At 49.4% G+C, this 19,566-nt stretch overlaps 1 protein-coding gene across 1 annotated transcript; it reads left to right on the forward strand.

Moving 5' to 3' along the window:
• The first annotated feature begins 7,445 nt into the window (after positions 1-7,445).
• NPPB (natriuretic peptide B) lies at positions 7,446-8,929 on the forward strand. Its single transcript, XM_084785375.1, has 3 exons — positions 7,446-7,665; positions 7,884-8,106; positions 8,614-8,929. The coding sequence occupies exons 1-3, from the start codon at positions 7,540-7,542 to the stop codon at positions 8,628-8,630; spliced, it is 366 nt and encodes a 121-aa protein (XP_084641501.1). The 5' UTR covers positions 7,446-7,539; the 3' UTR covers positions 8,631-8,929.
• Positions 8,930-19,566: the final 10,637 nt, after the last annotated feature.

Here is a 19,566-nt window from a genome sequence, read left to right on the forward strand (position 1 = left end):
CACTTGTCTTAAGCATGTCTTAACCCAAGGAACTTGAACATGGAACTGCATTTGAAAGAACTATCTTTGCAGATATAATAAAATAATGCACCAGAAGGTAAGGTCACCCTGGATATAAGGTGGACCCTAAATCCGATGAAAGTTGTCTTTTTTTTTCCCCCTGAGAGAATTTAATATAGCCCAGGCTGGCCTCATTATGTAGCTAAAGATGACCTTGAACTCCTGATTGCCCAGGCTCTACATCCCAAGTACTGGGATCACCACTGTGTGCTACCATTCCTGGGATTTGCTCACTAGGGACCAAATCTAGTGCCTCGTGTACTCAGTAAGTACTCTGCACTCAGTAAGCACTCTGCCAACTAAGTTACAGCACCGGCCCTTGTGGGTTGAAGCGTCAAGACAGTCTCACTTTGTAGCCCAGGCTGACCTGGAACTTGCTTTGTGGCCCAAGCTGGCCTCAGTGTTGCAGCAACCCCCCTGCCTCAGCCTCTTGAGCATTGAGATTGTAGGCGTGTGCGTCTACAGCTAGCTCAGTAGGAGTGTGCTTATGAAAGAAACAGAAGGCGTTTGGAGACACAGACAGAGAAGGCCACATGAAGACAGAGATGGGAGTGAGGTGTCTCCAATCCAAGGATCACTTGGAGCCACCAGAGCCTGGAGGAGGCAAGGAAGTGTCCTCCAGAGCTGGAGAGGTGGTGACAGCTAGCCAATGCCTTGGCTTTGGGCTTTTGGCACATCCCAGAGCCTTTGCACTGATCTGTCCGAGACACTTTCTCCTCATCTCCAGCAAACAGTGGTTGAACACTGCCCTAGTCAGGCGCTGCCTGATTTTCCCATTCTCACCTCCACATACCCCTGGCAGCACTCTCTCCTCTGCTTTATTGGTTTGTTTGTTTGTTTTTTAGCAGCAACAATTCTTTCTTTCTTTTCTCTTTATGTGCTTTGGTGTTTTGCCTGCATGTATGTCTCTGTGAGCATGTCAGATCGTGGAGTTACAGTGTATGTGAGCTGCCATGTGGTGCTGGGAATTGAACTCAGGTCCTCTGGAAGAGCAGTGCTCTTAACTGCTGAGCCATCTCTCCAGCCCCGCAGCATCATTTTTTTTAAGATTTTTTTTTTAATGTTTATTTGCATTGATGTTTTGCCTGCATGTATGTTGGTGTAAGGTTGTTGGATCCCCTGGAACTGGAGTTACAGACAGTTGTGAGCTGCCATGTGGGTGCTGGGAATTGAACCTGGATCCTCTGGAAGAACCGCCAGGGCTCTTAACCACTGAGCCATCTCTCCAGCCCCCACAGCATCATTTCTAATGCAAGGACCTACTTCAGCATTTAGCCAGTTGCTGTCTCCTCACTCCCGGAATGCAAGCCACTCGAGATGGGGATTTCCTCTCTTTTCTACACCGCTGTTTCATAGCCCGGCAATAGAGCAAGCTTTGATACATGTTTGTTGAGAGAAACTTTCTAGTATACGCACAGTTACTAGAGATGTCCTGTGGAGTGCTCATTTCTGACTGACCATGTCTGCCTCCCCTGACCCTGCAGGGAAGACAAGCTGCTGGCGTTTGAACTGGAGGGACCTGGAGGCCAGACAGTTACTTCTTGTCCCAGGTCCTTTTACAGCCCCCAAGTCCCCTCCGACCTCTCCAGTGGGAAGGGGTTGCACGGGCTCCTCGGTAGCCTGACCCAGTGCCACCGCCAGGCTCTTCCGACCAGACACAAGAGATGGAGACAGTCACATGTGAGTCACCCCTTACGCTCCTGCACCACAGCAGAGGATGTGTGATAAGTCCCTGAGATGAGCCCCTGGGGGGATCATGTGACTGTCTTGGCTCTTCCTTGCCCCACCTCCGTGCCCTGAAACACTCTCTTCTTCCCCCAAGTGGAGGGCCATCTCAGCTGCTCCGTTCTGGGGGCCAGTGAGAGAATTTTCTCAGGGGGACTAAGGCATGGCAGCTGTAACAAGGACACTGAGGGTCAAAAGTGGTTAAGGTAGTTCAAGGATGCGGCTCAGTTGGCAGAGCGCTTGGGGATGGAACCCCAAGACTTTAACATGCTAGGCAAGCACTCTACTAACTGAGCTACAGCCCCAGCCTGAGTGTCAAATGCAGGGTATCAGATCCCCTGTACTACATAAACCAAGAGTAACAGTGTATGTCTGCAGTCCGAGCACAGGGGAGGCAGAGCCTGAGGATCGGGCATTCAAAGTCATCTTTGGCTGCACAGAAAGTTCAAGGCCAGCCTGGGTTACATAAGATCCTATGGGAAGAAAGGAAGGGAGGGAAGAGAGGGAAGGAATGAGGGTAAATAAATGAAGTTTTCCCCAACATATGGCATAGGCTATCCTGTTTAAATGTGCTCCTCATATGTTAGAGGCTTAGCCCCAAATGCACATGCTAATGGAGGGAGGGCCTTGGGAGGTTAATTCATTCATTGGTGAATGCCTTATTTCTGCAGGAGTTTGATTATAAGAGTAAGCTTTCTAAGCCAAGTACAGAGGTGCACGACTGTAACCCCAGCACTCAGGAGGCAGAGGCAGGTGGATCTCTGTGATTTCAAGGCTAGCCTGGTCTACAGAAATAATTTCAGGACAGCTAGAGCTACACAGAAAACAGAGAAACCCTGTCTTGAAAATAACAACCAAAAAGATACATAGGGGGAAGGAAAAATGGCTCAGCAGTTAAGAGCACTGGCTGCTCTTCCAGAGGACCCCAGTTCAATTCCCAGCACCCACATGGCAGCTCACAATTGCTTGTAACTCCAGTTGCAGGGGATCTCATGACATGCATGTAGGCAAAACACCAATACACATAAAAATAAATAAAAATATTTTTTAAAAAGAAAAGAAAAAAGAAACTGGGCATGATGGTACATACCTTTAATCCCAGCACTCGGGAGGCAGAGGCTGGTGGATCGCTGTGAGTTCGAGGCCAGCCTGGTCTACAAAGTGAGTCCAGGACAGCCAAGGCTACACAGAGAGACCCTGTCTTGAAACCCGCCGCCCCCCAAAAAAAGAAAACAAGACACTGTGCTAGGGGGCAGAGAACATAGCGAAAGCATTGTCTGGGCACTGTCTGCTGCCACTGTCAAGTCTATGGCTACAGACAGCCACAGAGGGCAGGGTTAAGTCTCAGTGGAGGGCAGGAGAGATAGCTCAGCACTGTTTGTTCTTCTTGAGGACCCAGGTTCAATTCCAAGCACAGCATCATGGCTCACAACCACCTGTAACTGCAGTCCAGGGGATCCGATACCCTCTCTGACCTCTGGAGGCACCGAGCATGTATGTGGTACACAAACATTACATGCAGGCAAAACATTCACACACATTTAAAAAAAAAAAAGACTCAGAGCAAAGTCACTGTGTGCTTGTCCAGCCAGTGTGAGGCCCTGCACTTGACACTCAGACTGGGGCTGTAGGTGATAGAGTGCTTGCCTTGCATGTACATGTCTTGGCTTCCATGCCCAGCACTGCATTAAACTGAGCTTGGTGGTGCACACCTGTAATTTCAGTCCTTGGGAGATAGAGGCAGGAGGGTAGAAAGCAACGTTTATCCTTAGCTATGCAGTGAGTTCAAGGCCAGCCTGGGCTACATGAGACCCTGTCTCCAAAAAAAGAGAGAAAGAACAAAAGAAAATTCACCCTCTGGCACACACGCAGTACGCATAGACATATGCAGGCAAAACACTCATACATACAAAACAAAACAAAACAGTAAGTGCATCTTTACAAACAAAGAGAATAAAAGGAACAGAGTTCATCAGGAAGACAGAGACAGAGTGAGAACCTGGACTCTCCAGGTGCTGATGCAAGCAGGTTGGGAAGACAACTAGTCCCCTGCTACCCAGAGTCCACGGCAGCCTGGCTACAGACGCCCATCAACCAAGCCTCATTCACTCCCCTGTCTAGAGAGGGTCCCCTCTCCTGTAGTCTGAAGTCCCCTTCCCCTACCTCTGTTACAAAACAGAGGCCAAGCCTGCTTCCTAGAGGCCTTTATTTTTCTTTTAAGATTTTTATTAATTGCATATGAGTGCTTTATCTGCAGAAGAGGGCATCAGATTACATTATAGATGGTTGTGAGCCACCATGTGGTTGCTGGGAATTGAACTCAGGACCTCTGGAAGAGCAGGTGGCGCTCTTAACCACTGAGCCATCTCTCCAGCCCCTGGAAACCTTTAAGACTAGATGCCGTGCTTAGTCTAGTGAGAATCAAAGGCCCCCACTGCACAGAGGGCATTGTTAAAGGCTTTTTGCTTTAAAAAGTGATGGACTAGTGTGTCCCTCTCAGACCGGATCCTTTAACATAGATCTAGAATCTGACACCAGCTGCAGGACAGGCTTGAAGGCAAGTGGTTAAAAGTGAGGGGGTCAGAGGCTAGCTCCATCAATTGCTTTGTCTGAACATCTGATGAACAGATAGAGAAACTGAGCTCCTTTCTGGCCAGCCACCGTTGCTGCACAGAAGTGGAATCTATTTCCGGTTTTCCCCGGAGTCACGTGACTCTGTTTTGAACACTGGAACAGGTTGGTGTAGACTCCACCATACAGGGAGCCACCAGTAGTCCGTAAGCTGCCGTGGTGGTGTTAGAAACTGAACCTGGGTCCTCACCTGCTACCACCTTTAGAAAGCTCAAGCTGGCCACAAGAAAAGGGCACAAAGAGTGACAACTCCTCATACAGTCCACCTTGGTTTTGGCTACCATTGGCCAGAGGGTGCTCCAAAAAAGTCTTTTTTTTTTTTTAAGACAGGTCTTCTCTGTGTAGCCTTGGTGTTCTAGACTCACTTTGTAGACCAGGCTGGCCTCGAACTCACAGTGATCCACCTACCTCTGCCTCCCGAGTGCTGGGATTAAAAGTGTGAACCACCATGCCTCACTCCAAAAAAGTCTTTAAGAGACTCCAACAGCTGGCACCTGGCCACACTCTGGAAACCAAGTGGGAACCACACAGCAGAGGCCTGCCAAACATCACATCTGGAGGATGCATGTGAAAGATAGTCACGGTAGGCCACTGAGCTTTGGGTGACTCTTTGTGTGGAAGACCAGCATCCAAACAATTGAAGGAAGAGTGGGAGTGTGCCTTATGGACAGAGCTCACGGTACAGCGCTTGCCCAGCATGCACAAAGCCATGGGATCAATCTCCAGCCAGCAAAAAACGAGTATGGTGACACACACCTGTCACCCCAGTGCTTAAGAGCTGGAGGCAGGAAAATCTGGTGGCTTAAGCTAGCCTGGGCTATGAGACCCTGTCTCAAAAACATGTACACTCCACTAAACACAGCACTCAGGAGGCAGAGGCGGGCAGAGCTCTGTGAGCTCAAGGTCAGCCTGATCTACAAAGTGAGTTCCAGGTCAGCTAAGGACTACACAATAAAACCCTATCTCAAGCAACAACAGAATAAACAGAGGCCAAAAGAGGGCGTCAAAACCCTTGGAGGTAGAGTTACAAGTAGTTGTGAGCCAACCACGTGGGTGGTGGAAACTGAGCCTAGGTCCTCTGGAAGAGGAGCCAGTATTCTTAACCACCTCAGCCATGTCTAGTACTAGGACCAGCACTAGGGGTTACTTTTGTTGCATTAACTGAGCTGAGAACACCCATTCCATGGGTGGGATCCTGGACCATGTGAGTGGAGGGGCCGGGAGCATGAATTCACTGCTCTCTGCTTCCTGATTTGTGGATGTGATGTGGCCAGCTGCTTCCGGCTCCTGCCACCTTGACTTCCCTGCCATGCGCAAGCTGGATGACAAATATGCTAATGAAAATGTGGACCATGGGGACCCAGCTCAGAGGGGCTGTGGGCTCTGTTAGGGTCTCTGTTGGGGGCTGTTTGTATGATGTTCTGGTCAAGCATCTGGCTTCATTCTGCCTGAGTCCTGAGGACTTAGTAAAGCAGGCTTTGGGCATGGTAGAGTAGTTTGTTTCTCAGAGGGAAATTGTGTGAGAAGGACTAGACACCCTACACTCTGCACCAGGACAGTACTGGGGAGACCTTGATGTTAAAGCTCTCATAAAATGTAAATGCAGGTCGGGCATGGTGGCACACGTCTTTAATCTCAGTACTCAGAAGGCAGAGGCGGGCAGATTGCTGTGACCTACAAAGCAAGTCCAGGACAGCCAAGGCTAACACTGAGAGACCCTGTCTCAAATGTATTTACAAGGATAAGGCTGAGCTGAATGGGGTCTCTGCCCCTCAAAAGCAATTGCTTAGGAGACTCTTTCCCCAGAATCAGAATACTTAAGCGCATTCAAACGTGGGTCCCAGAGGCCCAGACTCCACTCCAAGCTTGACAGTTTTCTCCAAATGTGAGTCATGATCTTCTAACAGCCCCCTTCCTCCATCTTGACCTTAAGCCACTGCTAATCCTGGTCATTGTCCTCAACCATCCTGACATTGGGGTAGTGACATTGGCTACACACGTGGGTGTATATGCCATGGCCTCCTGTCCTCGGACTCTCAGGTCTCATCTGAGATGAAAGGCTGGTGTGTTAGCGAGAAGTCACCCATGGGTGTTCATATTAGAGCCCCGGGGAGAGACCCTTGCCTCACCTCTAGTGTCTAGGTACCCTTTCTCTTCCTCTCACGCTTGGGGAGACTTTGGCACCTGGAGATGCCCCAGGACGCATTCCTACGTGACCTCATCTCTGGGCCAGGCTCTCAAAATTCTACCCTAATCAGCTCTCCTCCCCAAGGGGTGGGAGGAGGGTCAAAATTCCAGCAGTTGCTTGTCATAGGCCAGCTTTCAATCAGTTGGCGTTGGAGAGTGAGCATCCTTGAGCTGAAATCTTCTTCACAAGGTCTTGAGGGCGGAGGTTGGGTATCAGAGGGGTGCGTGAGCCACATGGATCCTTCTGGCCTGGAAATCAGTTGAGGAGAGAGCCCCGAGAGTTTGTGAGAAGGTCCCTCGTAGAGATCAGAACCACGGACAGCTACCAGGGTGCAATCAAAATTTGAGCTAGGTGCTAGGAAGCCAGGCAGGTCCTGGATTATTACACGTTCTGAGGACACTCTTCCCCAGGGAGGCTGGTGATGGTGGGTGTTGTCTGGGAGTGTTTTCAATGAGTCACCCCATAAGCCCCACACTAGAAGGAGGCTGGGAAAGCAGGGGTTCTCCTGCCATTTCCCATAGGGGTGGGGCAGGTTGTTAAAGGCCCTCAAGTTTTGTTGCATGAAAAGAAGGGAATAGGAAACAGGGACGGGAGTTAGTGTCCCCCGCACACTCCCACCCTAGCCCAGCCCATTTCTATACAAGGCCTGCTCTGCACAGCCTCCACCCACAACGAATACTCCACAGAGGCGCAGAGGGGTGAATTCTCGGGTCCTGAGCTCAGCAGGCAGGAATGTGGCTGATAAATCAGAGATAGCCCCACCCCTAGCCCATGAGAAGGGCTGGCTGGACACCCAGCCCCAGGATAAAAGGCAGAGAGGCACCGTTGCTGGAGAAGTCAGAGCACTCGCTGCTTCAGGAAGTGGAGCAAGGTGCAGAAGCAAGCAAGCAAGCAGCAGCAGCAGCAGCGGCGGCCGGGCCCATCACTTCTGCGGCATGGATCTCCGGAAGATGCTGTCCCAGATGATTCTGCTCCTGCTCTTCCTTTCTCTGTCACCACTGGGAGGTGGCTGTCACCCTCTGGGCAGTCCTAGCCAGTCTCCGGAACAATTGAAGATGCAGGTGAGCACCGGGGTTCTGCATGGATAGATGGGGGTCTGACTGAAGGGTTTAGGGCAACTGCAACGAAAAGGCCTGATGCTCTTTGGGAATCAGCCATGCGAAAATCAGAAAGTAACAAGATTGGGTACCAGATCCCCTTAACCAATCAATGGGCACCATGGAGGGGTGAGGAACCCAGATGCGTGTTTCTGAGGTCTGGGCTCCCCACTTCATCATAGAAGCTGCTGGACCTGATGAGGGAAAAGTCAGAGGAGATGGCTCAGGTGCAGCTCCCGAAGAAGCAAGGCCCCACAAAAGCTCCCCCAAAAGGAGTCCTTGGGTCTCAAGACAGAGCCCTCCAGGTCCTGCAGAGACTTCGAAACTCCAAGGCGATGCACAATTCAGGCTGCTTTGGGCAGAGGATAGACCGGATCGGCTCCGTCAGTCGTCTGGGCTGTAATGGTGAGTGCTTACCTTGCCACTTCCGTGCAGGAGGCATCTCCCATCCCCATGCGTGGTCCCCGCTAGAGGCCCCTAGGTTTGCTCTCCAAACACTTGCGTGGCTCCTCCACCTTGCTGACAGTCTTCAAGACCAAGGCAGCCTGTCAGGAACTACCACATGGTACACATCCTCACAGGCAACACCTGCCTTCCACCGGAGGGGCCACCCACGTGTTCCTCCTCAAGGAGCAGACTGCCTGTTGCTGACTACCCCTTCCCAAGGCACAAAAAGTTCAGAGCCTTTCCCCTCCATTTTCTCCAAACTGGATTGTCAAAGGCAAAGGAGACAACCAACCCACTTTACAGTAGAAACTGAGGCCCAGGGAGACAGCTTTTCCCAGAGCCTTAGAGGTCACTATGATCTGGGCACCGCAGATGGGGGTGTGGTGTGATGAGGGAAGCCCAGATCTTGCCTCAGTTTCACTCAGAAGTCTGAAATCACCCCTGATCTCTCTCCTCCCTCCACAGCGCTGAAGCGGGTTTAGGAAGACCTGGCTGCAGACATCGGCTTCTGACTCCACCTGGGGCTCTTTCCCCAACTCTGGGACCCCTTTTTTGAAGTGATCCTATTTATTTATTTATTTATTTTTATTTATTTTGTTGTTTTCTACAGGACTGTTTCTTATCTTTGAGCACAAACTTTCCACGGTGTAATAAACACAGCATACTCCTTGCTTTAGAAAAGAAATTGTCTCTGCGAGTTTCAATCAGTCTGTCATGTTTTTTTTTTTTTACTTTGTTTTTGTTATTTTGGTTTGAGGCATAGACCTCTACATAGACCTGGCTGTCATGGAACTCACTTTGTAGACCAGGCTGGCCTCGACCTCACAGAGTTTCGTGTTCTTTGAACGTGATGGGGCCAAAGGTCCCCATGACCTGTATTGTCATGATTATGATCACCCCCATTTTCTGGGTGAGAAAACGAAAACTCAGAAAAGCCAGGTGTCCTGGGACGTGAAAGGACAGCTGAGCGGATGCCACGTTAGGCTCTGGAGATGTCTCCTGGAGTGAGCGAGGGCTGGGAGATGGCTCTTCATGTGCTTTCTCCTTTTGATCCTGTGAGCACTCGTGGCTGTGGATATCTAGTGAGAGTAATGTCGACTTTCTTTTTTTTTAAAGTGAGGTCTAAAGAGCAACTTATTTTCCAAGCATCTGTGAGTCATCTAATGCCTCTGCAGCAGAGAGACTATGAGCAACTCCGACAGTTGGTGTGGATAAAGGCCTCATTAACGCAGTTCCCTCAGCTGGGACCATCATCGTGACTCTGAGGAGAAGCTGAGCACCCTTCCTTTGGCAGGCAGGGAAACCAAGGCTCAGAGAGGTGGTGCCTTGCTCAGAGTCGTGAAGTTAGTGAGCAACAAAGCCACGTTCTGACTCAGGCTCTTATCCACAGCACGAGCGCGCTCTTCCTAGCCAGGACTTAGGCTTGCTGGTGGAGCGAGTGGGTACACTAACCCACATGCAAATCCACATTCAGGCCAACGTTTGCTAGCAGCCCGATCCTCTGCACACAGGTGTGCACACTTACTCTAGAATACTCAGGCCCCCAAACAGAGCTGGGATTTCAGAGTTTTTCCAGGAGACAGGGCACATCTGTAAATAGGGCACTGTTGTTTGGCCGTGGGTCATGCTGCACCCTGTACTTGGCTTTCTCTAAGTAAATGTCCTGCTGGAAAGATGACCCTAGAGGGACACCTCATGGAGCTCCCATGAGGAAGGACTGCAGGGCAGGTCCTTTAAAACCAGCCTCCTGGCTGGGCATGAGGCTCAGCTGCAGAGCACTTGCCTTGCATGGGTTTTAATGCCCAGCACTTTCCCACCCTCCCACCAATAACACTAAATACATTAAAAAAAAAAACAAATTAAAAATGAGCTGGGTGATGATGGTACATGCCTTTAATTCCAGAAGATTCAGATGGTAAAGCATCTGTTGTATTTATATGAGGATCTGGGTTTGGGTTTCCAGCAGCATGCGGCTGCTTTGAGGAGGCAGAGGCAGGAGGCTTATTTCTGCCCAGTCAGCCTAGCTGAAGCAGTGAGATCCATGTTCAGGGAGAGAGCACCTGAGGAAAGCACCTAACATTGACCTCTGGTCTTCACACACATGTACACACACACAAACACACAGCCCCCCTGCCATATGCATACATACATACACACACATACATACATACATACATGCATACATACATACATACATACACAACACACCAGTAAAATAAAAAATAATTGGAGTAGTGTCTTCAAAGCGAGTCCAGGACAGTCAAGGCTATACAGAGAAACACTGTCTCAAAAAACCCAAATAATAATAATAATAATAATAATAATAATAATAATAATAATAATAATAATAATTGGAGCAGGGCCTGGGGATGTGGCTGTCGCTGAAGTGCTTGTCCATGTGCAGAAGGCCTGAGTTTCATGCCTGATACCATGTAAACCTGGTTTGCTACATGTGCCTATCTTTCCAGAACTCAGGTGGTAGAGGATCAGAAGTTCTGGGCTTCCTCAGTTACATGGTGAGCATGCTGGTTAGTTTTTTTTTTTTTAAGATTTATTTATTTATTATTATATATACAGTGCTCTCTCTGCATATCAGAAGAGGGCATCAGATCACATTAGAGATGGTTGTGAGCCACCATCTGGTTGCTGGGAATTGAATTCAGGACCTCCAGAAGAGCAGACAATGCTCTGAACCTCTGAGCCTTTTGAGGCCCACTGGTTAGGTGTTTTTTGTTGTTTGGTTTGTTTGTTTGTTTGTTTGTTTGTTTTAATGTCAATTTGACTTGGGACAGGGTCATCTGGGAAGAAGGCCTTCAACCAAGAAAATGTCTCCATCAAATTCACTTGCAGTCAAGTCTGGGAAGTATTTTCTTGATTAATAATTCATGTGGGGAGGCCCTAGCCCACTGTGGGCTGTACCACTCCTGGGCAGGTGGTTCTGGGTGCTATAAGAAAGCAATTCATGGGGAGCAAGCCAATAAGCAGTATGCCTCCATGGCCTCCGCATCAGCTCCTGCCCTAACTCCCCTCGGTGATGGAGTATGACCTGAGGGCTGTAAGGTGAAATAAGCCCTTCTCTCCTCATGTTGCTTTTGGTCATAGTGTTGGTACCAGGAATGGAACACTGCTGTGACAGATTTGACTGTGTCGTCCTGGGGAAGGCTGAGAAAGCATTCACAACTTTGGATGGAGAAGCCATTATAAGAGCAGCCAGAGGGCTGGAGAGAGATGACTCAGCGGTTAAGAGCACTGCCTGCTCTTCCAAAGGACCGGGTTCAATTTCCAGCACCCACATGGCAGCTCACAACTGTCTGTAACTCCAAGATCTGACACCCTCACACCAACACACATAAATTAAAATTAAATAAAAATATTAAAAAAAAAAAAAGAGCAGCCAGAGATGACGCAGCCAGAGAAACGGAGGTGCCCAAGCCCTATGGAGCTCAGAAGAGCATGAGCGAGTCCCAGATATCAGACACAGTTATTTAGACTGTTGAATTTTTAATTTTTGCTTTGATCTGCTTGCACCTGTGCCCTAGTTCTTCTCTCTTGGAATAAGAAGCAACAAAAAAAAAAAATGGTTGAGGCTAGGCGTGGTAACACAGGTCTTTAATCCCAGCACTCGGGAGGCAGAGGCAGGCAGATTGCTGTGAGTTCAAGGCCAGCCTGGTCTACAAAGGGAGTCCAGGACAGCCAAGGCTACACAGAGAAACCCTGTCTTGAAAAACCAAAAAAAAAAAAAAAAAAAAAAAAAAGTCAATAGATATAGTTGGTAGATTTGGGCCTTTTAAAGAGAATTTGAACTTGTGAAGGATCTGAAAGGTTGGGACTGTTTTATACTGTGGTATTAACATAATCTTGGGGATAAAAACGAGAAAAGAAAGGTTATGATTTAATAGTGATGTATTTGCTTGTCAAACTGACAAGGGGTCCATCGTGGTAGCTGTCGATTTCTTGTGTCTTTGTACCTGCAGTTTGAGTTGGTCAGGGTTGACTGGGAAGACGGGACATTAACTGAGAAACTGACTCAGTCAAATTGGCCTGTAGGCAAAGGGGGGAGGGCATTTTCTTGAGTAGTGAAGTAAAGGGGGGAGGGCATTTTCTTGAGTAGTGATTGCTGTGCAGGGCCCAGCCCGCTGAGGATGGTGCCACCCCTGGTGGCTCTGGGTTGTATAGGAAAGCTAGCTAAGCAAGGCACGGGAGAGCAGGCCGGTGAACAGCACCCCTCTGTGACCTGTACCTCAGTCTCTGCCTCCCGGTTCCTGCCTTGGGATACATAAGCCACGTAAGCTCTTCCCTCCCCAGGGCTTTCAGTCATGGTGTTTTAGCACAGCAACAGAAAGCAAACAAGATGGTGAGTGTAAGGCCGGTGTGATGTAGTGACCCTTTCTAAAGATGAATAAAAAATACAGATTGAGCAGATAAAAAGCTTCCTAATCAGGACATGTTTAAAAACCACACACACACACACACACACACACACACACACACACACACACCTCCAGCCTCCCTAAAGCTTCTTGGAGCTGAACCAGCCCTCAGTTTCCTCTGGCTTGTCATTAACCTTATCCCCCCCCCCAAAAAAAAAAGCTGCCACGCACTCTGTCTCCACCAATGCTTATCACCTGAATCCTTCTAGAAGAGAAGTGTTCGTGGAAGAGAGAGGAGGAGGCTCAGTCCACGGCTTCAGAGCTAAGGACCACTTAAAGAGGATGTGCAATGCAAGCCAGCTTTGCCCAGCCTTGAGTGGTAAAGGTACACAGCATTGGCTGGAATGCACCTGCCCTGAATGTGACTCTCAAGGACATGGAGTCCCTCTTTTTGTGTCCCCTGTGGCAGTTTTATCTGAGGATGGAGCGTGGCAAGGAAACATATAAGGTGCTTCTTGTCTCACTAAACCAGAGCCAAAGCAATAGGGTGGCCTCTGGTCTCAATTCACTGTGGAACTCTTCTTTCTGTCTTGGAGGGCTTTCCATCCACGGACTTTAGCCCGTCAGTCCCGTCCACTAGTGACCAACCATCTTATAGAGATGGATGTCAGGAAATGCCTAAAAGCAAAGCCAGATCTGTGGGTATCACAAGACCGTGGCTCCCTCTTTCCTGCTGTGTGTGCTGGATGTGGACCCTGAGCTTGTCTGTGGTGTGTGTGTAAGTCTGTGCATGTGTGTGTGTGTGTGTGTGTGCGCGCATGCGTGTGCATGGTGTGTATGTAAGTGTGTGCACATGTGGGTGATGTGGGTGCTTCAAGTCAAACTCAGATCCTTGTGCCGCCAACACTTTATCAACCAAGCTACTGTCCCAAGCCCATTCGGTGTGTGTGGGGGGTGGGGTGGGGGAGGCGTACAAGGGTTCACGTAGCCCAGGCTGGTCTCAAACTCCCTACGTAGCTGGGGATGACTTTGAACTTCTAACTTTCCTGCCTCCCCACCTTTGCGTGCTGTGATTATAAGTGTGGGCCACCCCGCCTGGCTGTGCTGCAGTTGTGACTGAGCCAGGACAGTCTGCACGCCAGATGAATGGGGCAAAGGCTGAATCCCATCTCTAGTCCCGGCCTTGCACATTTTGGGGAAGGACCCCCCTGGTATTCAGAGCACTTAGGGCTCCCCAGCAGCAGCAGGAAGCACTGGGAAGTGACATCTTCTGGGGGCCAAGGCAGGTAACCTCCCGACATCATAGGCAGCAAGGGTTTTCCTAGTGTCTGGAGTTCTCTGGGGGGGGGGGGGGGGACAGGAGCAGCTGCTATCCCCAGCAGTCTTTGACTTCCCGCTTTCCTTCCTGCACAGCCCCCCTTTTCTGTTGCCATCGCCTGTCCTCAGCTCCAAAATAACCCACTTGTGTTTGAGTCCATTTCCTCTTTAGGAAAGCCTAAAGTGAGATACTCCCTAGTGACTAAGCCTTTGCCCGGGACCACACCCTCGATGAGGCAGCCCTTAGAATCCTCCTTGGCTGGACCACCCAAGCAGGTACCACGCCCAGTGGCTCTCCTCTTCCTCCTGCCAGGACCTTTCAGATGTGGCCCTGGTTTGCACAGTAGGACCGTTTAACTGTACCAGTTTCCCACAAGTCCTCTTCTCCCTGGGCTCCCGATCTGGTTCTATGGGCAAGCGGGGGGAGGGGGGGAAGGTCACAACCTCCACACTTCATCCAGAGAGCGACTCTACCCGTAGGGAGGCATTTGGGTATAAAAGGGGTGGGGGCTGGGTAGGAGAGTTAAAGAGAGCAAGCACATTGACCCAGTCATCCAGAAAGTGTTTTTCTAAAGAATCAGTGTGTACCCACTGTGTACTCGATGCTAGGACACGGCGGTGTGTTGAAGCCGACTCTTACCTGCTTTGCCTGCCCACCCTGCTGGTTTTCTAACAAACCGCTATGGCTGATGTGGCACTTCCGTTGCTATCCACCCCACCCCACATACCAGAGACGCCTCTCAAGTTGGCCCTGCCAGGTGAGGAGAAATTGGCAAGCCAGCTTACAAAAAGACCAGACCCAGCCACCACCTGGATGGCACAGAGCAGGATACGGGAAAGTCCATGGCCATTGGTCAAGATGAGGTTTATTCCAGCCAAGAGACAGAAGATGGGGAAGGACCCGGCTTATATAGTGCCCATTAGGGGTTAATTATAACCCCCAAGACACATGGAAAGCTTAATACTCTGAGCCTCTGCATGTGGCCATATTAGGCAAAGAGCTCGCCATAGGTATCACTAGTGGCACAGGGCGGGGTCCCAATGTGCTATGACTGGTTTCTGACTGGGAAAGCTGCCCAGAGGGTAGATTGCTTGTCTAACATGAAGAAAGCCTTGGGTTCCAATTCCAGCACCAAATAAAGTGAGCCTGTAACTTAGCACCGGGGTGGTAGAAGCAAGGGAGCAAGGAGTTCAGAAGCTGAAAGTCCAGTGAAACCTTATCCCCCTACACACACACACACACACACACACACACGCACACGCACACGCACACGCATGCACACACATGCACGGGCACACACACGCACAGGCTCTTGAGCACCACAGTGTAACTGGTGGCTTTGTAAGAGAAAGAGAAAGAAGACACAGAGGGAAGGTGGCAGTGTCAGAGATCAGAGGCTGGCGCGGTACAGCCAGAAGCCAGGACAGTCTGCAACTGGAAGACACGTGTTTCTCTTATGTGTTTCAGAGGGAGCACCTTCACCTCAGGCCTCCAGCCTTTGGAACAGAGATGATAGCTTTCTGTGGTTTTCAGCCCCCCCCCCCATGCTTTATGATGCTCTGTTGGCTAATCCTGAGGAAACTGAGGCAGCACTGGCCTCCCATTCTCTCCCAGGGGTCTCCTCCAAGGCATGGCACTCTGTGGACTCAGGAGATGGCCAGCAAGTCTATGCAGCCACTAAAGAGACTAAGGAGACTTTTCAAGGCAAGAGTCAGTTGGATCACATACTATTTTACATGTATTCTTTCTTCTTCTTCTTCTTCTTCTTCTTCTTCTTCTTCTTCTTCTTCTTCTTCTTCTTCTTCTTCTTCTTTTTTTGGTTTTTCAAGACAAGGTTTCTCTGTGATAGCTTTGGCTGTCCTAGACTCACTTTGTAGACCAGGCTGGCCTCGAACTCACAGCGATCCACCTGCCTCTGCCTCCCAAGGGCTGGGATTAAAGGCATGTGCCACCACACCCAGCTGTATTCTTTCTTCTTTACCTTCCCCCTCCCCTCAACCTCTGGTACTCAGACCTAGTTTTAGTTCCTCTTTCCTTAGACCCTGAGCAGAGCCAAAAGACACCAGCGGAACGCAGCACAAGGTGACAGGTGCCACTTCTGGGATGAGGTTGTGAAGGGGTTGTATCTTCCAGGACTCTGCCCTCCTCCGTCTTTTCGCTCTCTTGCTTATCTTAAAGGGGACCCATTGCTTTTCTACAAAGAGGCTAGGGAACAGGGAGCTGGCATTCCAGGCTATTGCCAGAGGACAGCAAGGACCTGAGGCCTCAAGGGCCACAGGCCAGAGTTTGAGAAAGGACATTCTCCCTAGCAGGCTTGCAATGACTGTAGCAGTATCTAAGCCACAGACACCCAGCCATGCAGTGCAGACTCAGCTCCTTAGCTCAGAGACCAATGTAAACTAGCTCACCATCACTTCCTTTCCCCCTCACTCTTGCCTCAATGGAAGCAGGACTGCTGCAAAGCTGACCCAAGTCAACTCCTGCCCTGGGAACTTGTCCCCACTACCAACTTCCAGTTACCTGAATATTCTAACAAAGAAAGAAAATATTAGCCGGGCGTGGTGGCGCACGCCTTTAATCCCAGCACTCGGGAGGCAGAGGTAGGCGGATTGCTGTAAATTCGAGGCCAGCTGGTCTACAAAGTGAGTCCAGGATGGCCAAGGCTACACAGAGAGACCCTGTCTCGAAAAACCAAAAAAAAAAAAAAAAAAAAAAAAAAAAAAAAAAAAAAAGAAAGAAAGAAAGAAAATATTGCCTTTCTTCCTTCTTCCTTCTTCCTTCCTTCCTTTGTGTGTGTGCATGGAGGTCAGAGGTTGACTTGATTGCTGTCCACCTTATTGTTTCTTTTTAACTATTATTGCAGCCGGGTGTGGTGGTGCACATCTTTAATCCCAGCACTCTGGAAGCAGAAGCAGGCAGATTGCTGTGAGTTCAAGGCCAGCCTGGTCTACAAAGTGAGTCCAGGACAGCCAAGGCTACACCAAAACCAAAACCAAACCCCAAAATTATTATTGCATCTGGGCATGGTGGTGCATACCGCCCCTCCCCCCTTGATGTTCTCAAGACAGGTCTTGCTATGTAGCCCTGGCTCTCCTGGAACTCAAGACCAGGCTGCCTTTGAACTCAGAGAGATCCACCTGCCTCTGCCTCTGCCTCTGGAGTGCTGGGATTAAAAGCCTGCGCCACCATGCTCCACTGCCGGTGGTGGTGGCACACGTGTGCCTTTTATCCCAGTACTTGGGAGGCAGAGGCAGGTAGACCTCTATGGATTTAAGTCCAACAAAGTCTACATAGTGAGTTGCAGGCTAACCAGATCTATATAGTGAGACCCTGTCTCAAAAAACAAAAACAAAAACAAGCAAACAAAAAAAAACCCCAACTCTTATACAATAATATTTTGTGTACATGACAAATGTATGCATGCATGGTGCTTGAGTAGAGGTCAGAGGACAACCTTGTGAATTCAGCTCTCTCCACTGTTATGTGGAGCCAACGGCTCAAACTCATGTTGTCAGGTTCATGTGGCAAGCACATTTCCCTTGTGAGCCATCTCATTGGCCTCTCCTTTATTTTTTGAGAAAAGATCTCTCAATGAATCTGGCTTTTATGTAGGCGTGTCACTGGCTGAGACTTCTCTCCAGCCCTGGTTCTCATTTTGGAGACAGTGTCTCATATAGGCTGGGCCGGCCTTGAACTTGATATGTAGCTGGTGATGGCCTTGAACTCCCAATTCTTCTGCCTCAGGTGTGAGCCACAAAGCCCAGCAAAGACATTAGAAACAGCCATCCCTAAACGGTCCACAATGTCCTACCTGACCAGCCCGAGAGTCACACCACTGCCATGCCAGCCTTTCGGATGTGTGGCTTTGGGGACACCAACCCTCCTGCAGCAGCACACAGTGTCCCTAGGGATAGTTACGAAATCAAATCCCACACTACAAACTGTACAGATCTAAAATCTGGATCCTGGTCTCCCACTTACAGGATTCGTTCAACCCACCATTGGCTGAGATGGCGACTTTCCTGAGATGAGCGTGGAGAGAGGCTTCAGGCCCAAGAGTGTGGGGGATTTTTCCATGTCTGCTACTTTTCATTTTGAATTTAATTTTTATTTCTTATGTGTATGTAGTATATGTGCATGTGTGTGTACCCTGCATGCATAGGGAGGCCAGAGGAACACATTAACTGGCCTGCTTTAACATTCTTTGCCATAGTCCCGTATGGCAATGGTTCTCACCTATGGGTCCTTTGCGGGCTGGGTTAAATGACCCTTTCACAGGGGTCACATATCAGCTATCCTGCATGTCAGATATTTATATTACAATTCATAACAGTATCACATTTAGTTATGAGGTAGCAATGAAAATAATTTTATGGTTGGCAGTCATCACAACACGAGGAAGTGTATTAAACAGTAGCAGCGTTAGAAAGGTTGAGAACCACTGCTATAAGGCAGGGTCTTTCACTGAATCTTTTTTGTTGTTGTTGTTGGTTTTTCGAGACAGGGTTTCTCTGTGTAGCCTTGGCTGTCCTGGACTTGCTCTGTAGACCAGGCTGGCCTCGAACTCACAGAGATCCGCCTGCCTCTGCCTCCTGAGTGCTGGGATTAAAGGCATGCACCACCATGCCTGGCTTTCTCACTGAATCTTAAATTGAGTTTTTCGTTTTTGTTTTTTGTGTGTGTGTTTTTTTTTGTTTTGTTTTTTTTGTTTGTTTGTTGTTTTGGTTAGGCTGGCAGCCAGCAAGTTCCAGAGAGCCTCTTGTCCCCATCTCTATCTCCCAGCATGGCACGTGCCTGGCTCTCTGTCTGGTGCTAAGGATTTAGCCTCAGACCTTCATGCTGGGGAGACCACCAAATCCCCAGCCTCACCTATTGCTTTTCTTTTCATCATTCTGAAAGCTAAGGCTGGCTGGCTTCTGGACACCCCAAGAAATATTAGCCCTTCCACCCCACCCCAAAGTGGAACAGGGCCAGAGATATGGGGGGAAAACCTTCACATTGGGTTGCCTTCAATTTTGGGGTTCAAATTAAAGGCTTTTTAAGGACAGGGCTTAGTGGATGATGGGCTCCTCCACCTGCCAGACACAAAGCATATGCAGTATTGAGTATGGTAACACTGAGGTATAGAGTGCACTCACAGCATCCTTTGTCCTTGCCCCTCAGGGACACCCTGACATCATAGAGTCCCAGTGGGTGACACTCATGTCCCCTCTAGGAAATTGTGAAGTTGTCTTCCTGGAGCACTGGTCGATCAGGACTTCAGCTCTCCCAGGGCCACCTATGAACTTCAGATGTGGCTCAGGGCAGAAAAGGAGCAACAGCCCTCTGAGGCCGCCTGCCACAGCCTTGATTCAAAAGCCATCTCTAGAGGATAGGCCATGTGACATCTAAACACCCCCCCCCCCCACCATTGGGCTGCTCGCTGAGTCCTCTTCACTAATAATAATTTAAAGCCACACAATTACACACTGAGTACCTCCCAGGGACTCATCCGGAGGCGACAGAGTTTGGACCCAAAGCTCCTACTTAGACTAGCACTGATTTCAGATTTCAATTTGGCAAGCCCAAATTGATTACCCACAATGCTCAGCTTTCCCAAGGGGCTCTCTTTTTTCTTCTTTCTTAGAGAACATCACCATAGACACCTCTTGTGACCTCCAGCCATTGTGGCCACATGACAGACTTCACCAGGCAGCCACAGGGTCGGCACAGCTGAGAATGGAACTAGCC

The sequence above is a fragment of the Acomys minous genome (genome assembly GCF_964271855.1).
Source record: "Acomys minous genome assembly, chromosome: 6".
NCBI lineage: Eukaryota > Metazoa > Chordata > Mammalia > Rodentia > Muridae > Acomys > Acomys minous.

What these genes read in the sequence shown, in the direction of transcription:
- NPPB (XM_084785375.1), top strand. Translation starts at nt 7,540, where the DNA reads ATGGATCTCCGGAAGATGCTGTCCCAGATGATTCTGCTCCTGCTCTTC. An exon ending in CGGAACAATTGAAGATGCAG is followed by an intron (nt 7,666 to 7,883) that starts GTGAGCACCGGG and finishes ACTTCATCATAG; the next exon opens with AAGCTGCTGGACCTGATGAG.